Source organism: Oncorhynchus nerka, linkage group LG21 (assembly GCF_034236695.1).
Source record: "Oncorhynchus nerka isolate Pitt River linkage group LG21, Oner_Uvic_2.0, whole genome shotgun sequence".
Taxonomy (NCBI): domain Eukaryota; kingdom Metazoa; phylum Chordata; class Actinopteri; order Salmoniformes; family Salmonidae; genus Oncorhynchus; species Oncorhynchus nerka.
The window spans coordinates 7,888,450-7,902,842 of record NC_088416.1 but is presented as its reverse complement, the minus strand read 5'-3'; the positions used below and the strand labels follow the sequence as shown (position 1 = coordinate 7,902,842).

The 14,393-nt window shown below is 46.5% G+C and overlaps 1 protein-coding gene and 1 pseudogene across 2 annotated transcripts in view; both read right to left on the bottom strand.

Annotated features, from left to right (window-relative positions):
* The window catches only part of LOC115104409 (protein AF-17-like), a 41,958-nt gene extending 29,578 nt beyond the window's left edge, over nt 1-12,380 (bottom strand). For both annotated transcript variants that reach the window (XM_065006247.1, XM_065006248.1), the window contains exons 1-13: nt 11,908-12,380; nt 10,388-10,467; nt 10,164-10,218; nt 9,686-9,795; nt 8,066-8,169; nt 7,853-7,946; nt 7,387-7,506; nt 7,191-7,277; nt 6,688-6,838; nt 5,601-6,452; nt 4,838-5,004; nt 3,669-3,789; nt 2,152-2,218 (exon numbers count right to left, since the gene is read on the bottom strand). In XM_065006247.1, coding sequence (XP_064862319.1) covers nt 2,152-2,218; nt 3,669-3,789; nt 4,838-5,004; nt 5,601-6,452; nt 6,688-6,838; nt 7,191-7,277; nt 7,387-7,506; nt 7,853-7,946; nt 8,066-8,169; nt 9,686-9,795; nt 10,164-10,218; nt 10,388-10,467; nt 11,908-12,016 — 2,117 coding nt within the window. In that variant the 5' untranslated portion in view covers nt 12,017-12,380. The remainder of the gene's footprint in view (nt 1-2,151; nt 2,219-3,668; nt 3,790-4,837; nt 5,005-5,600; nt 6,453-6,687; nt 6,839-7,190; nt 7,278-7,386; nt 7,507-7,852; nt 7,947-8,065; nt 8,170-9,685; nt 9,796-10,163; nt 10,219-10,387; nt 10,468-11,907) is intronic.
* A 382-nt stretch (nt 12,381-12,762) lies between these two features.
* The window catches only part of LOC135563490 (lysozyme g-like), a 2,291-nt pseudogene continuing 660 nt past the window's right edge, over nt 12,763-14,393 (bottom strand).

Here is a 14,393-nt window from a genome sequence, read left to right as displayed (position 1 = left end):
TGATAGTGGCAGTGAGAGAGAACAGTCTCATAGTGGTAGTGAGACAGTGTTGATAGTGGCAGTGAGATAAAATAGTGTTGATAGTGGCAGTGAGAGAGAACAGTGTTGATAGTGACAGTGAGATAAAATAGTGTTGAGTGGCAAGAGAGAACAGTGTTGAGAGAGAACAGTGTTGAGTGGCAGTGAGAGAGAACAGTGTTGATAGTGGCAGTGAGAGAGAACAGTGTTGATAGTGGCAGTGAGAGAGAACAGTGTTGAAGGTGACAGTGAGAGAGAAACAGTGTTGATAGTGACAGTGAGAGAGAACAGTGAGAGTGAGAGAGAACAGTCTCATAGTGGCAGTGAGAGAGAACAGTCTCATAGTGGCAGTGAGAGAGAACAGTGTTGAAGGTGACAGTGAGAGAGAACAGTGTTGATAGTGACAGTGAGAGAGAACAGTGTTGATAGTGGCAGTGAGAGAGAACAGTCTTGATAGTGGCAGTGAGAGAGAACAGTGTTGATAGTGGCAGTGAGAGAGAACAGTGTTGATAGTGGCAGTGAGAGAGAACAGTGTTGATAGTGGCAGTAGTAGTGGCAGTGAGAGAGAACAGTGTTGATAGTGACAGTGAGAGAGAACAGTGTTGATAGTGACAGTGAGAGAGAACAGTGTTGATAGTGACAGTGAGATAAAATAGTGTTGATAGTGGCAGTGAGAGAGAACAGTCTCATAGTGGTAGTGAGAGAGAACAGTGTTGATAGTGGCAGTGAGAGAGAACAGTGTTGATAGTGGCAGTGAGAGAGAACAGTGTTGATAGTGACAGTGAGATAAAATAGTGTTGATAGTGGCAGTATGAGAGAACAGTGTTGATAGTGGCAGTGAGAGAGAACAGTGTTGATAGTGACAGTGAGATAAAATAGTGTTGATAGTGGCAGTGAGAGAGAACAGTCTCATAGTGGCAGTGAGAGAGAACAGTGTTGATAGTGGCAGTGAGAGAGAACAGTGTTGATAGTGACAGTGAGAGAGAACAGTGTTGATAGTGACAGTGAGATAAAATAGTGTTGATAGTGGCAGTGAGAGAGAACAGTCTGTGGTAGTGAGAGAGAACAGTGTTGATAGTGGCAGTGAGATAAAATAGTGTTGATAGTGGCAGTGAGAGAGAACAGTGTTGATAGTGACAGTGAGATAAAATAGTGTTGATAGTGGCAGTGAGAGAGAACAGTCTCATAGTGGTAGTGAGAGAGAACAGTGTTGATAGTGGCAGTGAGAGAGAACAGTGTTGATAGTAGCAGTGAGAGAGAACAGTGTTGATAGTGGCAGTGAGAGAGAACAGTGTTGAAGGTGACAGTGAGAGAGAACAGTGTTGATAGTGACAGTGAGAGAGAACAGTGTTGATAGTGGCAGTGAGAGAGAACAGTCTCATAGTGGCAGTGAGAGAGAACAGTCTCATAGTGGCAGTGAGAGAGAACAGTGTTGAAGGTGACAGTGAGAGAGAACAGTGTTGATAGTGACAGTGAGAGAGAACAGTGTTGATAGTGGCAGTGAGAGAGAACAGTCTCATAGTGGCAGTGAGAGAGAACAGTGTTGAAGGTGACAGTGAGAGAGAACAGTGTTGATAGTGGCAGTGAGAGAGAACAGTGTTGATAGTGGCAGTGAGAGAGAACAGTGTTGATAGTGGCAGTGAGAGAGAACAGTGTTGATAGTGGCAGTGAGAGAGAACAGTGTTGATAGTGACAGTGAGAGAGAACAGTGTTGATAGTGACAGTGAGAGAGAACAGTGTTGATAGTGACAGTGAGATAAAATAGTGTTGATAGTGGCAGTGAGAGAGAACAGTCTCATAGTGGTAGTGAGAGAGAACAGTGTTGATTTTGGCAGTGAGAGAGAACAGTGTTGATAGTGGCAGTGAGAGAGAACAGTGTTGAAGGTGACAGTGAGAGAGAACAGTGTTGATAGTGGCAGTGAGAGAGAACAGTGTTGATAGTGGCAGTGAGAGAGAACAGTGTTGATAGTGACAGTGAGAGAGAACAGTGTTGATAGTGACAGTGAGAGAACAGTGCTAATAGTGACAGTGAGGGAACAGTGTTGATAGTGACAGTGAGGGAACAGTGTTGATAGTGACAGTGAGAGAGAACAGTGTTGATAACAGTGAGAGTAGAGTCAAACAGAAACTTACTGTGAGGAAAGGCTCTCTCGTGGCGAGTTGTCGTGACATGGGAAGCGACAGTCGTCCATCTCGGACTCTGAGAGGAGAGAGAGCAATCCTGATAAACTACCAGGTAGCTACAGTAGGGGAGACTGGGGTAAGTTGAGCCGTTTTTTACATTCAGCATCACTCCTCCAAGGGAAATATACGATGTCTTTCTGTTTTGAAAACATTGCTTGTCCAAAAAAAAGTGGTCTCTTCGCACAACTTAGCTGACCTGTGGGATAGGGTTAGTTAAGTTGAGCTGTGGGTTAAGTTGAGCTGTGGGACAGGGTAAGTTAAGCCGCACACACATTTCTGTACTAAATTAAATATTTAAAAAATACCTTTTTAAAACCATGTCTATCTTAATTTCCCAGAACACAATTCAACACAATCACAATCGCTTTTTGTCTTTTAATCATTTTAAGCATCTTTTAACAGAGGCTTAACACCTAAGGCCCTGTTGTTACCTCATATCCCTGAGATAATGCCTTGATTTTTTCTGCCTGGGAAGAAAACACTTCAATTTGCTCAACTTGTCATTGGCTCAACCATTACCCCATGGTCATTGGCTCAACTTACCCCATGACCATTGGCTCAACTTACCCCATGGTCATTGGCTCAACTTACCCCATGACCATTGGCTCAACTTACCCCATGACCATTGGCTCAACTTACCCCATGACCATTGGCTCAACTTACCCCATGACAATTGGCTCAACTTACCCCATGACCATTGGCTCAACTTACCCCATGGTCATAGGCTCAACTTACCCCATGACCATTGGCTCAACTTACCCCATGACAATTGGCTCAACTTACCCCATGACCATTGGCTCAACTTACCCCATGACCATTGGCTCAACTTACCCCATGGTCATTGGCTCAACTTACATTTACATTTACATTTAAGTCATTTAGCAGACGCTCTTATCCATGACAATTGGCTCAACTTACCCCATGACCATTGGCTCAACTTACCCCATGACCATTGGCTCAACTTACCCCATGACCATTGGCTCAACTTACCCCATGACCATTGGCTCAACTTACCCCATGACCATTGGCTCAACTTACCCCATGGAAACATTTTGACTATATTATCCCACACACAAAATGATGCACTTTCATGCTAGGTTTAAGACCTCATACTGAAGCTTATAGAGACCCAAACTGATGTAAAGAACAATCTTAAAATGATCTACTTTGATTTAGATAAAAGCATCATGAAACCTCTAACACAATAAATTCATTTGACTTAAATGTATTTTTACCTAACTTGCTAACCACCTTTTCCATGTGATTTCTTCCGTCACCAGACTGAAATGAAGACCTCTTCCTAAATATTTGGTCAAATTATTCATTTTGTGTATGGTTTCCTAGAAACAAGGGTGGCTCAACTTATCCCTTTGTCTCAATTTACCCCACTCTCCCCTATGTAACTTCATAGCAAACATAAGTATCTCACTAACGAGTGTGTGTGTGTGTGTGTGTGTGTGTGTTACCTTGAAGTGAGGTCTGGGCTTGGCTCAGTAGTGAGGGCAGTATACGGGCAGTGGAAAAGACCCTGCCAAACGGCTGAGAGGAGCTGAGGCTGTAGGAAGAACTGGAACATGGAACATGCACCTACAAGGGTTTAACACACACAGAACAAAGTTAGGATCTCATTTACCTGGCAACTGAATACATGTGGGATACTATTTTAGTTGTAACATGATATCGTTGATAAGCTCAGTCAAATGGCACTATATATTCCCTGCATAGTGCACTACTTTGACCAGATGCCTGGTAGTGCAGTACAGATGTAGGATCTTAATTTGATCACCCTGTTGCAGGAGAACTGTCACTATCAACACATTTTTAACTTGTCGTGTATTTGAGGTTTAAAAAGGCGCCCCAAGTTTGTAATTTCCACGTTGAAATGTCAGACTCCTTCACGAAAAAAAAATGTATCAACCCCTACAGAAGTGTCCATTAATTAAAATCCACATAATAATTAATATTTCCTGCAGAAGCAGGATACTTTTTCTGCTGTAGCAAACTGGCTCAAATGAAGATCATACATCTGTATATAGGTAATAGTGTGCCATTTTTAAGAAGACGAAAGCTCTGCTACCTGACCCGAGCTCGACGGGCTCTGACATTATACATAGTAGTTAGGGCCGGGTGGGGCCTGTTTTTTCATCAATAACTAGGGCACGTGCCGGGCCTGGGTATCACTAAATTGATGACAGAAATGTTGAAGCTGAGCCATTTGCTCGTGCTCTGCTGCGCAGTACAGTTATATCTGGCTCAGCTCGCAACATGATGTCAGAAGTGCTTCCACCTCATCAAATATAAGGCCGGAGAGATTATTTCACAGAGTTTCGAGTGACAAAAAGTATCTAACAGCTAACTGCTCTCTCATGCCTCCTCATTGAGCAGAGTAGCCCAAGCGGAGCCGTTGCTATGGATACTCACAGACTCAGAGCCGCCATGAGCAGAGCAGGGAGCTCGTGACGGACAGAGAGGAGCGGCTAATGGATTGACTAACGCAGGAAGTTATTTCTGATTTCGGGCCAGGGCCGGGCCTTAAATTTGGCAGAAGCAACCAGGCCTGGGTAGGGTAGAGCCTGAACCTCGAGGGTATGGGTAAAGGCTCGAACGCAGACATGATGTTGATTTCCCAGAGTACCTGGGTGTTGAGGGCAGAGTTGACTGGTTGAAGTGACAGTGTGGAGACGTGAGATGGCAGGAGTCCTGAAGAGAGAGCGGTGCTACATACGCCTCCGCCCAACGACAGAGGGGTGTTACAGACAGCCCCACTCAAAGGCAGAGGGCCCTCGTGACAGGTGTAGATTCCTAACCAAGAGAATAGTATCAGACTTAATTCATAAATGCAATTCATTTAAAGAACACACACACACACACACAACCGCGCACCTAAAAGTGTTGAGGTCATATCTTGTCAAGAGTAGAGCAAAAGCAGGATGTCAACCCAGCCATTGACGCACATGCTCTCTCTGTTGACACTGCACACAAAACCACAATCTAACAAATCTCTTTACGACGCACAGATCACTAACTACCTAAGATTTACTGCGCACGTGCAAAGTCTGCACTTCTAGTTCTGCTCAAGAAGTCATAAGCAAAAAGCGTTATACATACAAGGGTTCTTTCCTCTGATTTTTACTCAATCTCTTACTCCTCTTCATCCTTTTCTTTCTCTGTAGTGCAAATATGTACAAGCTTAAATCTGGCCGCCATTTTCTAAACGAGGCATCTTGCTTCCTGAACATCTCTAAACACACATACTTGATGATGTGTACGTTCATCATCCACAGCCACAATACATAGAAGTGCTGTGTATTATTTTCACATGCAAGTGCACACAGGAAGCTAGAGGGCTACCACACAGAGACTACGCCCGCTCAAGACGGATCTGGTGAGAGACTCACCGGAGCCGAGCAGCGTATTGCCGTGGCCTGTGGAGAAACTGATGCTAGAGGAAGTGGAGGAGGAGGGGAAGGAGGAGGAGGAGAGGGAGGAGGTGGGCAGGGTGGAGGAGTACGCTGTGTGGGGGAGGGAGGAGGAGCTGGGGAAGAGCGAGGAGGACGAGGTGGAGGAGGAGGTTAGGGAAGGAGGTGGAGCAGGAGCCATGTGGTGACGGTACTCCTCCTCTCGCCTCTCCGTCCGCTCCCGGTTCTTGCTCCCCCGCGGGCGCCCCGGTCCGTGCCGGCTCTTCTTGTTGCCACGGTGCCTCCTCTCCCGGTGTGTTGGCAGCGGTGGTGGGGGCGTGGCCTTGTCCTCCTCTAGGTTGGCCTCCTCCAGTATAGGGGGCGTGGCTAGGTGCGGGGACTTGAGAAGCGACTTGGAAAGCTTGTAGTCCCCCGAGGAGGAGGAAGTGATTTTGCGGAGCTTGCTGCTGCCACTGCCTATCCCACCCGAGGAGGAAGTGATGCGCATGATGGAGCCGAAGGTGGAGATGGTGACCTTGGTCTCGAAAGAGTTGGTCTCGCCCTCTGACCTCTCGTGACCCTGCGACGACCCTCCGTGAGGTCCGTCAACCGGGGTCAGGGCCGGGGGCTGCAGGGAGGCCTTGTTGTGGTATTTACTATTGTCCAATTCCTCCTCCTCTTCTTTCTCTTCTTCCTTTTCCCCCTCCCCTTCCTCGTCATCTTCCTCAGGCACTGTCCGTCTGGTCCGCTCGTCCCGGGGCTCCTCGGCACCGTGCTCGTCCGCTCCTCGGTCGGGGTCGCGCTCCAAACGAGAGGTAGAGGAGAACGGGATGAGGTCTTGGGATCCGCCACCTGGGAATACACACCGTAGTTATTCCTAAACACAGCACAATAACCAGACAACACTACACGGTGCAGTTATACCTAAAACCATTATAAAACACACGTTCAGACTAAACACAGTGAAGTTATACCAAAACAAAGAGTTCTGCACTAGAGAGTTGGTTATTCACAAACAGAACTGACTGAGAAGTTGCTTGGACACAAAACGACAGGTTAGTTGGCCCATAAAGGATTAGCTTTGTACCCGTGTTGAAGGGACTGGAGGAGCAAGAGGACGAGGAGCAGCTCTTGCCAATGCTTCCTGTCTTCTTACTGCGGTGTCCCAGCTGGCCGTGAGAGCTCAACCTCTTCAAATTCCCCTCGCTGTCCTTGTTGCTGTGGTGACCCGACGACAACTAAATCAACAGCACAGAGAGGTCACGGGTGGAAAATGTGTCATTGGAGATCGAGAAGCGGTTTGATGTCATAGATTAAAGCCCTTTACGCTCGTTAGAAAGTATTGCGAGACGGTCCTGTTAAGAGAGTTCAACCAAGGACCTCACCTGAATAAAAAACATTTTCTCAAATGTATCCACTTAGAAACGCACAATAGTTCAAACTATTTAGGAAACCAAATGGTTATACTCGGTCAATGATGGAAGAGGAATGGTGGATGTGGGGAAAGACTAGAGAGAAAGAGAGAGTTAAGAGAGGTTAGAGACAGAGACTGAGGGCATTTAGGGGTGTAAATATTGGGGTTGGCGTTACCTTGTCCATGCTGCTGGACAGTGAGGACCCCAGACCATCAGATGACTTTTTATGCCTCTCCTTTAGCCTCACCTTGTCCTTGTGACTCTGAATGTAACCAAAGGGAGAGGCTGAGGATTTGAGCATTCATGCAAATACACCAAGCAATAGTCAAATGCACGTTCAGTATGTACACAACAATACACAAGGCACTCACCTTCCTGAGCCTGTGGTGGTGGGAGCCGTGTTTGTCCTGGGCGGGGGACGTGGAGCCCCCCCTGGAGTGGCCGAAGGAGCCGCGTTCGGTGTTCTCTCCACTGGAGCGCATCTTCCTCTGCTACAGGACCCCGCCGAGGAGAGGCAGAGAGTCACACTGCTGCCAACCGTGACGGTCACAGGGGCAAGTACAGCTATAGGGGCAATAGCTGGACGGGCAATCGGCTAGAGCTACAGGGGAAACTAGGGGGCGGAGGCTATTTCTCCACGCCGGCTTGAAAAGCTCTGTCTCCTTGCCTTCCTCAACGCAGTATGGGAATGTTACAAAACCAAGTGGAAGTCCTTTCCAAAGCAGTCTTATTACCCAACACAACACATTTACACATTTCATTCCATTTAAATAAATAATAACTGGAGCTCTCCTAGAAAGCTGAAAGGAGACTTGAATAACTCTGCCAGTCTCTTACCATCTTGATGTAATGGTGCTTGCAGTAGCCACAGTACTTGACGTTGTCAGCCTCGGGGCCCTCCTCCTCACACAGCAGGCCAGCCATCTGAGCACTGCACAGGGTTAGACAGTCAGACAGATGGGAGAGGACACACACACACACACACAAAAGCATGCACGCACAGTCACGTACGCACAGTCACGCACACGCACACACACACAGACCACTCACCAGGTGACGTGGAAGGCTTGTCGACAGCCCTGCCGGTTGCACGTCATGCAGGCGCCACACGCAGCCTTGCTCTCTCGCCCATGGTCCTCACAGATATAACATGTCTAAAGAGAGGGGAGGAGGAAGATGAAAAAGAAGGATGACTGACCAGAACAGATCTCCTCTTATCAACGTCAGATGTCATGTCCACCTGAAATCACTCACAGATCTAATGGGCACACTTAGCTATGGAAGGGAAATCGGGTCGTTCCACGAAATTAATGCTTTTTTTGCATTAAATAAAAAGTTATGACTACTTAACTACCTAATTGGTGGAACAACCAATTTGTATCTATGCCAAATGGCATCCCATTCCTATAGAGCGCACTACCTTTGACCAGGGCCCATAGGGCTAAAAAGTAGTGCACTATACTCTGGGCCCTGGTCAAAAGTAGTGCACGACATAGAGAATAGGGTTCCATTTGGGACACAGCCAGTGTGATACTGTTCAACTCTATGGGCCTCACCAGTGCCCAGAGTCCAACCCTAGCCTGTCATTGATAGCAGCCTGTTATGAAACATTCTAACCCCCTACTCCTCTTCACACCTCGCTCCCCTACGGCTACCCTACGGCTATTACCCAGACAGAGGGGGCTGGCTGTCTGCCTAGCAACAGGTGCTGGACAAAAGAACAGCGGGCCTCCTTACCTTTCTTCTCTTCTACCCCTCCTTCCCTTCATCTACCCCCTCCTTCCCTTCATCTACCCCCTCCTCCTCCCCTTGTGAGCCATATGCATCATGGGCCAAAGGGAAACAGGGAAACGGCATTTTTGGAGCTACTGTAAAGGAGGGAGGGAGTGTGGTGGGCTTATTGAGCCTTCACCCGTTGTCTGCGTCCCAAAAGGCGCCCTATTCTCTGTGTGGTAAAGCCACTTTTGACCAGGGCCCATTTGGGATCGTGTACTATTTGGGACACGGCCCATTGTCCACTCAAACGCTCTCTGAGAATGCAGGGCAGCAAATCCTTGATGAATGGCTCTGACAACCCAGACCAGAGAGGTGCAAGCCATTTACTGTAGCTGCCCCTGACATGGTGGCGGGAGGCCACTACCAGACGAGCACCCAGTATCGTTCAGCAGCAGGCGTCTACGTCGCTTCCCATTGACTCGAATAGAACTGTAATCCAATCATATAAAAGCTTTCATTCAAAAACAAATCTTGTCTGGTGGGCATATGCTGAATATAGATTTTTCCACAATAGCGATCACTCAAGACCATTAGGCCTGAAAGCATGCAGACGGTGGTGGGATACATGGCCCGTGACTATCCAGATGCCAACTCTAAAGGCTAAACGTGCAGAGAGGACTTAGGAAAAACTCTGGATGATCTCATGAAAGCTTTGCCCCGTGCAAAAATATACTGTATACTAATGACTGCGTGCAAATCACAAAAACACCCCCACGAGTTTGTGTGGAATTTTGAAGGTAAGCAGAGATGGACAACCACTTACTCTGGCTAAAGAAACAATATCTCCAATTTCATTCAATCATTTTAGGCCAATAAAATGCATTTCAAATGACGGTCAGAAAAGACAAAAGACAAACAAGCTTATCAAAAGTGGAAGTGAACAGTGACGAATACCTTGATGTATCTGTCGTGAGGGACGTACTGTAGTACGATAGGCTCCATGGTGAGAACGTTGGCGAACTGCACCTCGGGAATGTAGAGTGCACAAACCACATGGGCCCAGCCTGGAGAGAGAACAGCTCACATTAGTACAGACACACACACACACGCACGCACACACACGCACGCACACACACACGCACACACACAGACACACACACAGACACACACACACACACGCACACACAGACACACACACACAGACACACACACACACGCACACACACGCACACACACACACACACACACACACACACACACACACACACACACACACACACACAGACACACACACAGACACACACACACACACACACATTAACACGGACACATTATATGTTTGTAAGACAAGGGAAACGTGGAGGAAAGGAGGGATTGATGGAAAGTGGAGGATGAAGAATAGAGGAAGGAAAGTCAGCGTCCAGTAGTTTACCTCCACTGTCTGTCCTTTTGAGGGCGCCATCTTTGTGAGGGCACAGCTCACATCTCTGATGAGAAATGAGAGCACACCTCACAATAACCAACTACGCACAGTAGCTTCAATAGCACACTACTACCAGTGTTATTTACTACGACAGGCAGGGATATCCTGTACGTTGATAGAGATCTGAATGAGTATACGGATAATATATTGATATATGGGATATATATACTCACCACTCTGGCAGCTCTCTCCTGAGACTCACATTTTCGACAGAACCACGGGCCAGTGGGCACCTGGACAATACCATAGCACGCTGTGACACACACACCCACACACATAAATAAAGACACAAATACAGACAAATCATTAGTCTACCACTCAAATGAATGAGACACAAACAAGTTACCTAACTTATTAGTTATATAACTAACTAACTTCTTGGTATACCTTCAACTTTTAATTAATCTTTTTTTTTTTTTTTTTACTGTTGAGAGCAAGCATAGAGTAAGTAAGTAGCCTTGCACGAGCCATGGCTTGTACGAGCCAGAACGACTCATAGGAGCAAGAGCCAATCTCCTGTTTACGTAGCGTGAAGCAGCTTGATGTACAAGTACACCCCCTGGACAGGATGCTAGTCTATCACTGGGCTTTACCCCCAATCTATCTCCTTAATGCTGAGTGCCAAGCAGAGATGCAGCAGGACCCATTTTACAGTCTTTGGTATGACTGAATCAAACTCCCAACCTTTTCAGGACAAACACTCTTACCACAAGGCCACTGAATTGAGAGAAGGCGTAGCCAGGGCATAAAGTTAAGTGTCACAATGATTTATATATTTCTTATTCCCGAGATGATCCCAATATTGATAGGCTATTGATGTAGGTCACCTTTTTCATGCCTTTTGCACACAATGTATATAGACTCCCCCTTTTTTTTCCTGCTGTGTTATTGACTTGTTAATTGTTTACTCCATGTGTAACTCTGTGTTGTCTGTTCACACTGCTATGCTTTATCTTGGCCAGGTCGCAGTTGCAAATGAGAACTTGTTCTCAACTAGCCTACCTGGTTAAATAAAGGTGAAATAAAATAAAACAAATAAAAATAAAAAGAGTGGTGGCGGTTTGAACGCAACCATAGTGGTTTTACTTTGCAAGACATAGCCTAATTTATAATACTATGACGTGAATATCAGTTTGTAAACTCAGATTGTATCGTGTGTCGGACAGACGATATTGTTATTGATGTTTCCTACATAGCACAATAAATAAAAGCCACGGGGGGGATATACTGCGAAGGTGTGCACTACTCTTATAGCCTTACAACCGTAAAGATGTACACATTAAATCATAATTCATGGCTCTTCTTCGAATCAAAACTCATGGACATATTGAGTGGCTACATTGCTGCAGGGCTGAGATACAAAGATGTCAACAAAGAATGTGGATGCATCGTTGAGGAAACAATTAATCCGGAAGGCCCGATAGGCCAGCTAGTCCACTGCTCCAGTAGTAGCAAATGCTTCCTAACGATGCGTAACTTTGGATCGAATAATAGCCATTCTACCAAAACCGCAATAGCCGGCGCCATAAGGGCTCGATGTAATGTTATATGTCCCCTCTCGCACCACGGCAACGCGTGTTAAAGGAAAACACCCCCTCCCACATAAACAGACAGACACGCACGCACGTAGGCACGCACCACCCCATCCTTCCCCCAATACCGTAATTACATTGTAGTATAGCAAGCTAGTTACCCTGGTGAACAGCGACGCTGCACCCGTGCCCATCACAGTATACAAGAGGATTTTCAGCCCAGCCTCGCTCATCGGAACACACGCAGCAACCTCCAACCATTTCCCGCATACTGTTCCCATACGGTATTTGATACGGTTTTGCGGCGACTTAAATCGCCAGGGTGTCAAGTAGTCCCTGACTTCAACAGTGTATCAAACATGGTAGTCGGTAGTCGTGCTACTCTGCAACCAAGAATGAATTTCAGCGTGGGGGTTTCGGGTACAGCGAGTTTTTCCGTGATGTCTTCCCGTCCCCCGTAGAACCGATGCAGTGCGCATGCCCACATCTGCAGAATAGTCTCACGGTGTGAAGATGACAATATTTCCATCCCTTGAAGTTGTGTGTCCTCAGTTGTCCATGCTCAATGGCAATATGTATGTTCCCTTTCTACATTAGAATGACCAAACAGCCCGATCTCCTGCTGTCGAAAAGCAATAATGACAAGTGTAGACTAAAGCGTGCCTCTTCTCTTTGAACGGTAGATAAAAAAAAAGCACTTTAAATGCATAGCGCCATCTTTAGGGATCAGAGAAAACACAAATGTCTTGGCCTACTTGCCTAAATGGAATAGCCAGAGATAGTTTGGGGAAACCGTTAATATCATTCAACAATATGTAGTCCAGGCCAACTACTTTGTCGATTTATTTAGAGACTCTATAACAACTATATCCAATATGTAGGCATATTAAAAAGTATTATCATAACAATAGTCCATAAAACAGAATCAGGTCATGTATGTTGTATTAGTGGCATTATAAAGTCTCATAATGATGGTTGCTTAATCAGAGGTCAACAAAATACAATTCTAGGCTGATAATGCATTTTATTAGGCACTTGTGTGATGTGTAATGTAAAGCATTGTTGTAAAAGCTGAGACTGCAAAGCCTTACATGACTTATTACATGATCTTTCTCAGAAAGTGAAGTGAACTATGTTAGAGATGAAAGCATAAACATGTGAAAAATACAATACAATATAATAATGTCTGTAATAGCCTTGTAATCCAACGTTTTAATAGGAGTTTACAACAGACCTCAAAAACAAAGGATGTAATTCTCTTTCCTTGGAATGACAGTCAGTCAGTCAGCCTGTGAGACTTTTAATAGCCATTTTTTTTTTCAAATATTCAGCTCTGGCAACAACATCATTGGCATAATTCCCTCCAGTGGTTTTAGCGTCCACCTGCTCATATGAGGAGATGCTGTCAGCCCCCATATTGTAGGCTGCCAACGCCCATGAAAAACATAAACACAATAGGTTGAACATAAACACAATAGCTTAGTAGCTGCGTACGGTACTACAACATGTATGATTCATCAGCTCAATCCAGGAGTGAGTCAGTCAATACATTTCAGCTTCTGCTCCTTGGTCCAGTGAGGCTACTTACATTTACATTTAAGTCATTTAGCAGACGCTCTTATCCAGAGCGACTTACAAATTGGTGCGTTCACCTTAAGACATCCAGTGGAACAGCCACTTTACAATAGTGCATCTAAATCTTTTAAGGGGGTGAGAAGGATTACTTTATCCTATCCTAGGTATTCCTGAAAGAGGTGGGGTTTCAGGTGTCTCCGGAAGGTGGTGATTGACTCCGCTGTCCTGGCGTCGTGAGGGAGTTTGTTCCACCATTGGGGGGCCAGAGCAGCGAACAGTTTTGACTGGGCTGCGCGGGAACTGTACTTCCTCAGTGGTAGGGAGGCGAGCAGGCCAGAGGTGGATGAACGCAGTGCCCTTGTTTGGGTGTAGGGCCTGATCAGAGCCTGGAGGTACTGAGGTGCCGTTCCCCTCACAGCTCCGTAGGCAAGCACCATGGTCTTGTAGCGGATGCGAGCTTCAACTGGAAACCAGTGGAGAGAGCGGAGGAGCGGGGTGACGTGAGAGAACTTGGGAAGGTTGAACACCAGACGGGCTGCGGCGTTCTGGATGAGTTGTAGGGGTTTAATGGCACAGGCAGGGAGCCCAGCCAACAGCGAGTTGCAGTAATCCAGACGGGAGATGACAAGTGCCTGGATTAGGACCTGCGCCGCTTCCTGTGTGAGGCAGGGTCGTACTCTGCGGATGTTGTAGAGCATGAACCTACAGGAACGGGCCACCGCCTTGATGTTAGTTGAGAACGACAGGGTGTTGTCCAGGATCACGCCAAGGTTCTTAGCGCTCTGGGAGGAGGACACAATGGAGTTGTCAACCGTGATGGCGAGATCATGGAACGGGCAGTCCTTCCCCGGGAGGAAGAGCAGCTCCGTCTTGCCGAGGTTCAGCTTGAGGTGGTGATCCGTCATCCTTCTTTTCTCGACATCTTAATAGGAGCCAACCAACATCTGTGTGCCTTTGGTCGATATGTTCCCGACTGTCCCATGCCCCCCCCCCCCCCCCGTTGGACTGTGGCAGCGCTTGTCAATCTCGAAAAATAACAGAGATCTCCAATGGAACTGTAGATTCAATCGAT